This window comes from Lactuca virosa, chromosome 5, assembly GCF_052849685.1.
Source record: "Lactuca virosa cultivar CGN04683 chromosome 5, Lactuca_virosa_CGN04683_v6, whole genome shotgun sequence".
Taxonomy (NCBI): domain Eukaryota; kingdom Viridiplantae; phylum Streptophyta; class Magnoliopsida; order Asterales; family Asteraceae; genus Lactuca; species Lactuca virosa.
This window is the reverse complement of record NC_136430.1, coordinates 208,732,854-208,746,480: the sequence shown is the minus strand read 5'-3', so window position 1 is coordinate 208,746,480 and position 13,627 is coordinate 208,732,854. Positions and strand designations below refer to the sequence as shown.

Here is a 13,627-nt window from a genome sequence, read left to right as displayed (position 1 = left end):
CTTCTCTTGTTTACTCTGATTCTTTACTTGATCTGTATTGACTGTCTTGGGCCCCAACATACGTGGTGACCATCTGGACGTCAATATAGTGATTGTTTGTTATTGTTCTTGATTGCTTGAGTTATATCTGTAATTTTTTAGTTCTTTCTTGTTCTTATGGCTGGTCCTAATGATCCTCCAGGAGGGAGTGGGAAGGATGATTCAATTAACTTTGATGATCCTCTCTATGTTCATCCTTCTGATAATGCCACTACGACTATTGTTACTGTTAAACTAACTAGAAATGAAAACTTTCATACTTGGAGGAGTTCTATGTCTAGGGCCCTTAAGGCTAGAAACAAACTAGGGTTTGTAGATGGCACTTTTAAAAAGAATTTAGTTGAAACAAATAAAGAGTCTAAGTGGGAAAGGGCTAATGCAGTCATGTGTTCCTGGTTGTTGTCTTCAATTAGTGATTCAATTTATGCTAGTCATGCTTATTCTGATAATGCTCAGGAAATTTAGGACAATTTATTTGAAACCTATAATAAAGTAGATGGGTCTGTAGTCTTTAATGTTCATCAAAGAATTAATTCTTTAAAACAAAGTGGTATGTCTGTTTCTGATTACTTTAACAAACTGGACGCTTTGTGGAAAGAATTTGATGGTTTAACCAGTCTTACAGAATGTACTTGTGAGGCTGCTGTTAAACTAAATGATCATTCTAAACTAATGAAGCTTATGCAACTTCTTAGTGGTCTAGATGAGTCATATAATCAGGTTAAGAGTCATATATTACTTATGGATCCACTTCCTAATGTTAAAACTGCTTTTTCAATAATTTCTCGAGAAGAATCTCTTCAAAGGAATGGATCTCTTTCTAGTGACTCTCAACCTGTTCCCAAGAGTCAACCTAGTGCTTTTAATACTAAATTCAATAATAAATTTTCTGGTAATACTGGTAATAAAAGCAAAGGTCAGGTTGTTCAGTGTAAGAATTGTGGCTTAAAAGGACATACTATTGAAAAATGTTATAAAATAATTGGGTATCCCAAAGATTTTAAACCTAGAAGTGATATTAATCAAAACAGTCAAGTTAAAAACTTCAATGTAAATTCATCTGTTATTGCTTCTGGATCATCTGAACCTGGAGAGTCTGAGTTTCGTCAACTTACTAAAGATCAGTATGCCAAGTTTCTTAATCTGACTGGTGAAAAACAGTGCAATGAGGAAGCATCTGTCAATGCTAATATGGCAGGTACTTGCTTGTTCAATGTTTGTAATTCAACTTTTAACGGTAATAAATGGATTGTTGATTCTGGTGCTAATCAACATATGATAGCATCAGAATCTCTTTTGTATGATACAGTGGATGTATCTAAACTCAATCTTCTTGTTAATCATCCTAATGGGACTAGTGCTAAAATTGAAAAACTTGAAAACTTAAATATTTCAAATTCCTTAACTCTTTTTGATGTATTTGCGGTTCCTGAGTTTAATGTTAATCTGTTATTAGTTCACAAGGTTTGTAAAGATAATAAGTGTGAGGTTGTGTTTAATGAACATAGTTGTAAAATTCAGGATTTACACTCAAAGGAGATGGTGGGGAATGGTAGTGAATCTGGAGGTCTCTATTATGTTGATAGTGTACCTTCAGGTAGTTCTTTTAGTTCTAATTTTGCTATGTGTTATGTTTCTAAGTTGACATGGCATAGTAGACTTGGTCATCCGTCTGACCAAGCTTTAAATTCTTTAAAGACTCATCTTAATTTTGGAAATGAGTCTTTACCACCTTGTGATGTTTGCCACAAGGCTAAACAAACAAGGAATTCTTTTCCAACTAGCCAACATGTCACTTCTTGATTAGGTGAACTTATTCATCTAGATGTGTGGGGTCCTTATAGGGTGGTCACTTCAGAAGGGTTTAAGTTCTTTCTTACTACAGTGGATGATTTCACTAGGGCAACATGGATTTATTTGCTAAAATCTAAAAGTGAAGTGTTTTTTTGTGTTACTGCATTCTTTAGTATTTTACTTAATCAATTTGATGTTAGAATCAAAAAGGTTAGGTTTGATAATGGTACTGAGTTTTTGAATCATAACATGAAGTCTTTTTTTGAAAGTAAAGGTGTTATTCATCAAACTTCTTGTGTTCACACACCTCAACAAAATGGGGTGGTTGAAAGAAAACATAGACATATTTTGAATGTTGCTAGATCACTATTGTTTCAGTCAGGGCTACCTTTATGTTTTTAGGGTGATTCTGTTTTAACTTTAGTTTTCTTGATTAACTGAACTCCCACTTCAGTGTTAAATGGAGCCTCTCCTTATGAACTTGTTTATAAGTCTATTCCCAGTTTTGATAAACGTCGTATTTTTGGTTGTCTTTGTTTTGCAACAAAATTGAACAATTTGGACAAATTTTCAGAACGTGCTGAAAAATGTGTTTTAGTTGGTTATTCTTTGGAACAAAAGGGTTATAAAGTTTTGAGTCTTGATTCAAATTTTGTTTTTGTTTCCAGGGATGTGAAATTTTATGAATATGTGTTTCCTTTCAAGCTTAAGACTTCAAATGGTGATAAATCTAATTTTTTGATTAATCCAAGTGACCCGTTTTCCTATGATGAGCCTATGTTGTCTAGTTCTCTTCAAGAAAACGGTAGTTTAGGTGACTTAGGAGTAACCCTTCAATCTGATGGTGCTAGAGAAGTACACGGTCTGGCTGAGACCCCTGTCAGTGTGGTCAGCAACCAGAGTGACGAGGCACATGTGCCTCAGGATGTTGAGGATGTTCCTAGTTCATCTACCATGGCTGAGGATAATATTTTAGAACAAAATAATCCTTCTGATGATCACTTATTAGGAGTCACTAGATCTGGTAGAAATGTTCGTTTGCCAGCAAGATTTAATGATTTTGTTGTTGAGAGTTCTCATAAGTATGGTTTAGAAAAATCTGTGAATTATTCTTGTTTGACTAATGAAATTAAATGCTTTGTGTCTAACCTTAATAAAACTTTTGAACCTAAAACTTATTCTGAAGCTTCTTCTGATCCTAATTGGATCAAAGCTATGAATGAGGAAATGGAAGCTTTATATAGAAATCATACTTGGGATGTTGTAGATCTTCCTAAAGATAGAAAACCTATTGGTTGTCGTTGGATTTATAAAATTAAATACAAGTCAAGTGGTGAGTTTGAGAGATATAATTCTAGACTTGTTGCTAAAGGATATAACCAAAGGGAAGGAATAGATTATGAAGAAATTTTTTCTCCTGTTGCTAAAATTGTTACAGTAAGAATTGTCATATGTGTTGTTGTTAATAACTCTTGGCCTCTTTACCAATTGGATGTTAATAATGCTTTTTTGTATGGTAACTTAATTGAAGATGTTTATATGACTTTGCCAGAAGGGTATCATACTAAAAATGATAGTAGAGTCTGTAAGCTTGTTAAGTCTCGGTATGGTTTAAAACAGGCTCCATGAAAGTGGAATAAAAAACTGTGTTCTTCTTTGTCTGTTTTTGGTTTTGTTCAAAGCTTAAGTGATTATTCTTTATTTGTTAGATCAAAAAATAACACCATTGTCATTTTACTTGTGTATGTGGATGATATAATTCTGAAAGGTAATAGCAGTGTAGAAATTGAAAATGTTAAACTATTTCTTAAATCACAATTTAGAATAAAAGATTTAGGATTGTTGAAGTATTTTTTGGGAATTGAAGTATCACCCACAGCTATTGGTATTTGTCTAAATCAAAGAAAATATTGTTTGGAGCTTTTACATGAATTTGGAATGCTGGGTTGTAAGCCTGTTAAAACTCCTTTGGAAGTTAATTTTGTTTTCAATAGAGATTGTGATGATAATTCAGAATTTGTAAGTAATATTACTGAATTTCAAAAACTAATAGGGAAGTTGATTTATCTTACAGTAACTAGACCTGATATTAGTTATGTTGTGCAAGTGTTAAGTCAGTATATGCATAAGCCCAAAAAATCACATCTAAATGTTGCTTTTCGATTGTTAAGATATTTGAAGGAGTGTCCAGGAAAAGGTGTTGGTTTTTCTAAATCTGGTAATTTTGACGTTGTTAGTTATGTGGATGCTGATTGGGCAAAGTGTTTGTCAACAAGAAGGTCAGTATCTGGATATTTGGTATATTTAGGTAGTTCTCTTGTTTCTTGGAAAAATAAGAAGAAAAGCACTATATCTAGGTCCTCAACAGAGTCTGAATATGGTGTTTTGGGTTTTGTTACTTGTGAGGTATTTTGGATCTTAAAAGTTTTAAATGATCTTGGTTATAATGATTTAACTCCTGTTAAATTGTTTTGTGATAATGAATCTGCTATTAAGTTAGCATTAAACCCAGTGTTTCATGAGAAGACAAAACATTTTGAGATAGATGTTCATTTCATTAGAGAAAAAATTGAAAATGGTATTTTAAAGTTAGTTAAAATTGATTCCTCTAATCAAAATGCAGATATTTTGACCAAGTCTTTGACTTCTTTTCAACATGAGTTTTTGTCAAAAAGACTTGGACTTTTAAATTTGTTTTCAGGAAAATAATGTTTTCAAATGATAAGTTTGAGAGGGGGTGTTAAAAAGTAATATTATAAACAAACTTATCATTTGTGGTAATATGGTATGTTTTGATAATTTATTATAAGTATAGGGGTATTGTTGTATTTCTTGTGAGTGCAGGTGAAGATTACATGCGGGTTGTTTAACCCGAACCAGATCCATGGATAGTCCATGTGTATATGTTGCCCCAGATATTTAATGTGGAAATTGAGCTCATTTGCAGAGACACAAGTATTATATCAGTTTTTCTCTCTCGTTTATTCTCTCCAGATTAGGGTTTTCAACTAGGGTTTCAGTTTGTTTTGTATTTGCAAAGTAGATAAGATTTCTAGTGTTTATCTGAGAATTGAGAGTGATTGTTGTGAGATTTTCCTTTGTATTTGTTTGATGTAAACCAACTGTTTCATAGTGAATGAAATGTTGATGTTGGGAAAATCTTGAGTTTATACTTTCGTACAAGATTACCGGAAAAAACACCAAATTTATTTGAAATAGAGTAATGTCAACAAAGTGGCGAAGGAGTTTAACGTGATGTTTTCGAGTGTGCAACACAATGGCAATGTGGTGCAAACGACAAAACTATTTTGCAAAAAGCTCTTGAAGTGTACCGGAATAAAAAAATTGGCCAATTTCAAATTTATACATGTTTGGAATATTTTGAAATTGTCAAAAAAATGGCAAGACATCAACGCTTCTGAAACTTTTACGGGTGGTTCTTCTGAAAGAACCAGAACATCTGAAACGAAGCGTAGTCAATCGTCCAATGCGCATGTCGGTATTGACGTCAATGAAGAGGAGCCTTTTGAGGTTCCAAGATTCACTCGTCCCATGGGAAGAGACCGAGCGAAGCGAAAGGGATAAGCAACAGCCGCTAGTTTCGGCGACATCAAGCAACTAACAACGAAAATAGACAATTTGAAGTCTTCCTTGGAGCAATACTTGGCAGTTTCTCTAGGGTAACATAATACTTGGTGTTGGCCAAAGGAATAGCATTGTACATAATCAGTATGCTACGCCATTTCTCTAGGGTAACATAGTACCCAGTGTTGGCCAAAGGAATAACATTATACATAATCATTATGCTAGGCTATTTCTCTAGGGTAACATAGTACCTAGTGTTGGCCAAATGAATAGCTTTAAATCTAATCGTTACTCTGCCAAATATTCAAACGGATAATAGTAGTATATTATGTCGTCACTAACATCGATTCAAACGGATAATAGTAGTATATTATGTCGTCACTACGCTCGATTCAAATGGATAATGCTAGTATATTATGTCGTCGCTACACTCGATCCAAACGGATAATAGTATTATATTATGTCATCGCTACACTCGATACCAAACGGATAATAGTATTATATTATCTCGTCACTTAACTCTAATAATGGCTATATCGCCACTCTGCCAGTATGGCTTTGCTAAATATATCTATTTAAAATCATTATATATTAATTATAATTATACAATGAAATATCGAAACTCTAGTTACGACATAAGTACACAGTTATATAGATGAAGATTTGATTGTATCCAACTAACCTACATTAAGTTCACTCTCGGTTAGTCTGCTCTTAAAAGAACTGATTTCCTTAAGTATTCTCCTAAGATATGGATACACTAATGGTATATAGGTTGAATGAGAATGACGAGAACCCTAGTACCTATGAATAGTATAATGCTATTTTCAAATCAAGGAATCAAAATACTTTTACAACTTAACATAGTCATGTATAAAGAGTATTTTCAATGTATAAAAACTTGTGAACTCACCAACATTATGTTGATGTTTTCAAACCACATGTATTCCTAGGAAACCAAGAGATGGAATATCGCACTCCCCGAAGTAGCATTCAATCGATAGAGCCACTGGAAGTCTGTTATCGTTTATTGTTATGTCCAACTGTCAAAGCACCTTTTGTATTAAAAATTCCAGTATTTCATAAACACGTTCTGCTGTGATATTTTTATCCATAATGGAAGTGATATTTATGTTATATATTGTTTTGTACTATTCAATATATGTTCAATATCTATGATCCAACGTCCTAACGTCGCACATCCCAATGTTTCTGCGGCCAGCCGGGGGTGTGACTGATTGGTATCAGAGCTATTGGTTATAGCGAATTGGTACTTTCTTAGGAAATTACGACTATAGCCTAGGGATTATACTCCAATTAGGTTTATCCTCAAACCTACAATATAAAAGTATTATTATTAATTACACTACTGAGATACTACTTATGGGAGATGTGTCAAGAACGGACTAGTCGCTTTGGGTTGCTGAATTTCAGAACGGCTATATGCTAAAATGGTCTTGCCCTCCGACTTTTCTTACATGGTTGATCCTTACTTGATAGTCTTGAAGTACAAAACAAGAACTAATAAAATACACACAAAAAAAAAAAAAAAAACTTCAGATATATATATATATATATATATATATATATATATATATATATATATATATATATATATATATAGGCTTAGGTTATTCTATTCTAACTAATTATTGTGTGGATGTAGGATTCATTGTGGACCAATCATTTTATTTATTTTAGAAAGTGAATAATACATATTATTAAATTAAAGATTATTAAAAAAATACCATCTAATTTCATTATAATGGTATTTTAGTCAATGAACATAAATTTAAAAAAGGAAAATTGCAGATTTTATGGAACAATGAATTATCTAAACTTTAAAAATCTGATTTTTAGGATAATAAATATATTAATTCGGACATTCTAAAAAAATCTGTTTATGATTATCTTGAAAAAAACATTAAATTCTGACAGAATACTATAAACATATATTATCAAGATTAATAATTTTTAATGAATACAAGTTTTATATGCAAAGAATTCTAATATCTTAAAATCAGTAATTACATTCATTCTTAACAAATACAACTATGAACATACATAAAGGACATTCATTCTGAAAGAATACAAGTAATAATGGTTAACAATTACATTTATTCTAAAAGAAAAAAAATGTTAATGGTTAAAAATCAAATAAAAACTTTGAAATCTAAGTAAAACACTAATACAATTTGATAGAATATTGTTGTTAATCCATTCTGATAGAAAAAAAAATGTTAATCCATTTTGAACGAATATTGAAGTTCTTCTTCACAATAGAAACGCTTGTTTCCTATCAAGCTTCTTCTTTAACAATGCATAATCAATCCAACACTGCAACAACCAACAAAATTTTACTAAAAAAATTCAAACCAAAAAAAAATATCAAAACATATTACACCTTTTATGATTCGAAAAAAAGTAATTAAATAGTCAAAATGATAGTTAAGTGAAATTACAAAATACCAGTATGTGTTGTGTTTGGTAATTCCCTGCTTAAGTTCACTTAGAATTCGAGATTCCATTCTGAAGGAATTGGAATTCGAGATTCCATTCCGGCAGAATTGCTGTCAGAACTGCAGAAAGGCACCCTCGGACTCCTTCTTTTTCTAGCGAAAATAGATTATAAAATATCACATAAATTCATTCATAAGTTCATTCACTTGTTCTTTTTCTCCACAGTACCCTTTTAACCACTAAAATAATCTTACACATTGATTTTTATCATATAAGAAGAAGTAAATTTGATATGAAAACGGCCTTTGAATATGAAAACATCACTACAAGTAACCAGATAAATATGCCATACTGCAATATAAATAATCCATTGATCAATGTTTCACCTTGAGGGAGAGGTAGTGATCATACATAGTTAATAGCCCCAATCTGAAGGCAGGTTATGTTGCATAAACTGGAGCAGAAAGTGGTTTTGTTGCATAAACTGGTTCATAATCTGAAGACAGGTTCTATTGCATAAATTGGTTCATGGCATAAGGTAAAGCACCAAGATGTAGTGTATCTGAATGTGACAACAACACGACATCTACCGTCAAAGCAATCCTTCAACAGAGATTAACAAAATTTAGGGGTAACACTGCTTGTTCGCGAATTCATACAGGCAGCTGCTAATTCTACTCTAAATCACATTGTTTCGACAACTTACACAAACTCTCAGCTGCATGATCCTAAATAAAACATCTTTTCATTTCACCTTTATACTTCTCGATTAAATTAACAATTCAAATTGTGAGAGCGGGAGGATTACCTGAAAGTGATGAATTAAAAACCTGGATAGAGGCTGAATGAGGGAGGGGTCGAAGTGATCATTCCAACCACAATGGATAAGAAAGTTGAAGCTATCGATGGAGACCAGATATGATAATGGGTTTTCATTATACACTCCACAAAATGCCGTCACCTGCACCGACGTCCCCATCTATCTCTCTGTTTCTTTACTTAGCTTTCTTCTGAGGACCTGTTTTCCCTAGCTGGAACAAAGCTACACCATCTAAGCTTCCAAGGCGTCACGGTAACGAGCTCAATTGGATTTTCTGATGCCAATCAAGGTGGCGTGTTGATGATGAAGTCGACAGTATCCTAGGGCTATGGACGACAGGCGTATCTAAAAGGGATCCATCCATGACTTATAAGGGATTTCGATCCGTGCAATAATCAGGACTATAGTGGTCAGGATATAGAGAATAGAGCGGGGAGAGAAGATATAATGGGGAAGCATGGAAGACGAAGACGAGGAAGATGATGGAATATGATAAAGGGGGCGATTGGTGATTTTGTAGGGAAACATCGAAAGATATAGGGTTTTTTTGAACATCAACGTTTGTTATATCCGGTGCCTAATTTAAAGGGTTAATCATTAAATTATTGAATTACCAAAATTAATTAATAGTTAAGATTACTATTTTACCCCTATCTAGGTTTTTAAAATGATTGGTCCACATTAATCCCTACATCTACACAATAATTAGTTAGAATACTTGAACATATATATATATATATATATATATATATATATATATATATATATATATATATATATATATATATATATATATATATACACACACACACACACACACTCAGTCCCTCGATGAGAAAACACATGTATCATACAACGAAATCTATAGAAACCCAAACTCAAGAGTTTATGTCAAATACATTATTTGAGTTTAGCATAATGTATGGGCTAAAACCACTATTGTAAAAATCCCGACTAGGTCCCGATTAATCCCTAGGCGCTACTCGACCGATTAGAGGGCGCCTAGCGATTAATCCCTGCATACATAATGAGTGAAACATTATAAAACGATGAAATTTTAACATTTTGAAGAAGTTTTATTTCAGTGGAAACTATTTGAGGCATGATTAGTGTTGTATTAATCATTTTAACCTATTTTGTTATCATATTTGTGGTATTTATGAACTTTGATACGATATTAGTCATATTTAATTTTTTAAAATTCAACAAATTAGCAATTAATGGTCCCCGATTAATCCCCTGATAAATCTCCGCCTAGCCGATTAATCCCTTGACCCCAGTCCACCGACTAGCTAACGTCAAGCGTTTTTACAACCTTGGCTAAAACATAACTAGGCATAGACTGCACACCTATGCTTAATTATGGTTAGACCGATATACAACTAGGCTTGGGAATTGTAGTTTATAGACTAAACGCTTGAGGATTCCATCAAACTTCGAAACCTTATGATTCAGACTAGTGCTTTTGGGAAGAATAGCACATAGGATTCACGAGATCACCACACGAGTATGGCAGATCTTGGAAACAGGGTAACAAAACCATTTATAGAGAAAGATCAAAATGTGCCACCCTATATTAAAACCAAGGATATCCATTTTCTTGAGTTTCCCATACCCCTATTTTCTGTGACCCCCTACAAAGAACTACACTAGGTAGACAATTCCTCGGAAACAACTATAAAGAGTCGGCTGAGTCGTCATAAGAATCCTCTAAGGACCCTTCAGAGTCCTCCAGGGGGAAGAGGATCCTACTAAAAAGAGACAAATCCCACTAAGTAAGGAGTTGATTTCTCGCATTATGAGAATAAAAAGGCCATAAATCACCATAGGCTCCACTACCCATCCCTCCCCTCGAGGCATCATCTAATCCCGCCATACCTATCCTAGCTACTCATATCAGGCGTCATGTGAAACAAATTCACACCATCAATGATGAGTTTGGAATCATCAAAGGAAGTGTCATGGTCATGTATAACATAATCCAAAGGTTATAGGAGGAAAATTCATCACCACAAAGGCTAGTGCCTGTGCGACAAGAATAAGAACTCAATCCGCTTAGCAGTGGCTCTCTAACCTAATATGGTAGACCTACCCAAACAAGTTGTGCCCTAAGATCTACAGATTACAAGTATAATGAGAAGTCTGTTTATGCAAGAAAACATTATCATCGTTATCCCTCTGGAAATAGTCTTTTTAGTACATCAAAGCTTTGCACTCCTAACATTGAAACTTTTTTGTGATATTTGTTTTTACACTAACTCATGCGCTTAGTCGTTACTACCCGCATTTGTAAAAAGGCGCCATCAACTAACACTCTCTTTTTCACAAACTATAATAGGATCCAAACATGCCTCAGAGAAGAGTCACCAAAAGAAATCCCAAGGCACAACCAAACCCATACCTAGTAGTTATGGGCTCAGTAGCCATCGAGGCATTGATCGCCCAATGGTTCGTGGATTCCTTATCTAACTTTGAAACCAATAGGAATGCTAGATCCGATTAATGAGAAGGAACCGAAGGAGATATTACTCAGGGTAGTAACGGAGGTCACCCATGGGAATGTACTTATAAGGAATTCATGAATTGCAAGCCTAAACCCTTCTACGGAAATGAAGGAATAGTATGACTGACTCACTAGATCGAGAAGATGTAGTCAGTATTTGAGATCAGATTATGTGCTAAAGATTGCAGAGTTAGGTTTGCTGCTTGTACCTTCAACGATACATCATTGTCATGGTGGAACAGCCATGTCAAAACCATGGGAATTAGCACAGTTAATTCTATCTCCTGGGATAAACTGAAACAACTGATGAATGATGATTACTTCCCCAGAGAGGAGATACAAAAGCTAGAGAAAGAGCTCTGGAATCTTGCCATGTTAGATGCATACATTGTAGCTTATACCAACCGCTTCAACGATCTCGCTATTTTCTGCCCCATCCTTGTCACCCCAAAGCACAAAAAGGTAGAGAGGCACATATGGAGATTAGTTCAACCTATTCAAGGGTTGGTCACTTCATCCAAACCAACTACATATAATTGTGCCAAGCGACTGGCTTTTAACCTAACCAATCAGGAAATACGCCAGGGCACAATGGTCCAGAAAGTTGACTTGCCAAAATCTGGAAACAGCAAGAGAACGTCTGATAGCGACTTAGAGTCACCAACATGGAAGGAGCAAGACCCAGGGAAACTTTACGTAGCAACTATCCCATCACCCAATCCACTAAGACAGTATGTAGGAGATCTAATTAGTAACAACTGTGGAAGAAAGGACCACACCACTAGATTTTGTAGAAGCCCCACCCGTGCCCCAATCTAAGTAACTAGTATTGTTAGACATCACAAATACTATGAGTGTGGAGAAATTGGGCACTTCAAAAAAGATTTCCCGACCCTAGAGTGGTAAATCGAAGAAGTAAAGCTCAGGGAAGAGCATTTTTCATTGGCACGAGAGATGCTACCCAGGCTCCACCCCTAGAAATCGGTACGTCCTTGTTAATTGTGACATCCCCATTTTTCACAGCCAGAAAAGACCGATTTTGTTTATGCTTGTTTAAAAATCAGAGTAACATTTTACATAAAAGTGTTGCGGAATTTGTTCCCAAAATAAAATATGATAAAGATTTATCAAAGCATTTCCGTAGAAATGTATTTCATTAAAAAGACTCGGGATGTCATGTTCGATACAGATCAAAAGCATAAACAGTACAATATAAGCCTTACTACATTATTTCATATCTACAGGCCTATATCCGTAATCCCTCATCCAAAACATCACATCTATGCTCGAGCGCCACTACCTGTAATACATGAAACTGAGTGGGTCGGGCTTGGGAGCCTGGTGAGCACATAGGGTTTTCAACTCACAATAAATAAGTTTATTAATTTCGTCAATCAACAATAACCCGATTACCAGTTCCCGTTATCCTCACATTACGTCCCTAAAACACCTATCATAAGGGACCTAGACTAAGGATCAACATCGGGATGGACACTACTGCCAAGGCGGTTCCTCGGCAATAAATGTCCTAAAGGCAACCATGGGGGGATGGAGTACACCGGTGAACACATCGTTCACAAACACCTACAGGTTGCGAGCCTGCTAGCGTTCCACTGGACTGTCTAGAAGAGTCCGTGGTCGTCATCTATACTCCGCTAGATGACTGGAATCAACAACAACAACATCGAGGCCTCTCATCAATTTATCACACATCATCTATTACATCTACCCATGTTTTACCCCAACATTTTCGTAGATATAAAATACATATACAGTTTAAATCATTTAAAACATGTATAAAATCGTTCATCCAGCATAGACAGCAAGTATTCAGATAATATGCACACATAGCACGTAATTATAAAATATTTCATATCTATGTGTAAGATGAAAGTAACTATGCACTCACTTGAAAAGGTGGTGATTCCGAACTCAGACAGCGCTTCGCTTCTTAAAAATTATTTCCTTTGACGAAACCTAATATTATTACCACTAGAGTTTAGTCTATTATTCGCCGAGACTAATTAATAGTCTAGCTATTATTACTATTATATAAGCGTTAAACAATACTTATATAACCATAATAATAGCCCAAGTACTTATTATAAGTTCCTAATAATGTTACTATAATTAAATAAGCTATATTAAAAATAGCGTAGGCGTAGCTCACTTACAGCGGGTTTTATAGAAAACTGGGCTTTGCTTGGAGCAGCGTTCCCGAGCCGAAAAGCTCTTCTTCTCGGAGCCGTCGAGCACTCCGGGGCTTCCTCCTCGTGCTAGGGAGGTTCCCTAGGCTTTTCGGGGGGTTTCGGGGCTATGAGAGGTTCTAGAGAGAGAGTAAAGAGAAGAAAGAATGGGAAAGGTGTGAAGAAAATGAGGGTGGGAGAGGTTCTATTTATAGGGTGAAAAATGGCTGAACTTGGTGC

General features: G+C 34.8%; 1 protein-coding gene across 1 annotated transcript; it reads left to right on the top strand.

The window, feature by feature from the left end:
• The first annotated feature begins 591 nt into the window (after positions 1-591).
• LOC145112307 (uncharacterized) lies at positions 592-4,542 on the top strand. The gene is made up of 3 exons (XM_079048483.1): positions 592-1,636; positions 2,408-3,437; positions 3,543-4,542. Exons 1-3 carry the CDS (start codon positions 592-594, stop codon positions 4,540-4,542), a joined length of 3,075 nt encoding a protein of 1,024 aa, XP_078904609.1.
• Positions 4,543-13,627: the final 9,085 nt, after the last annotated feature.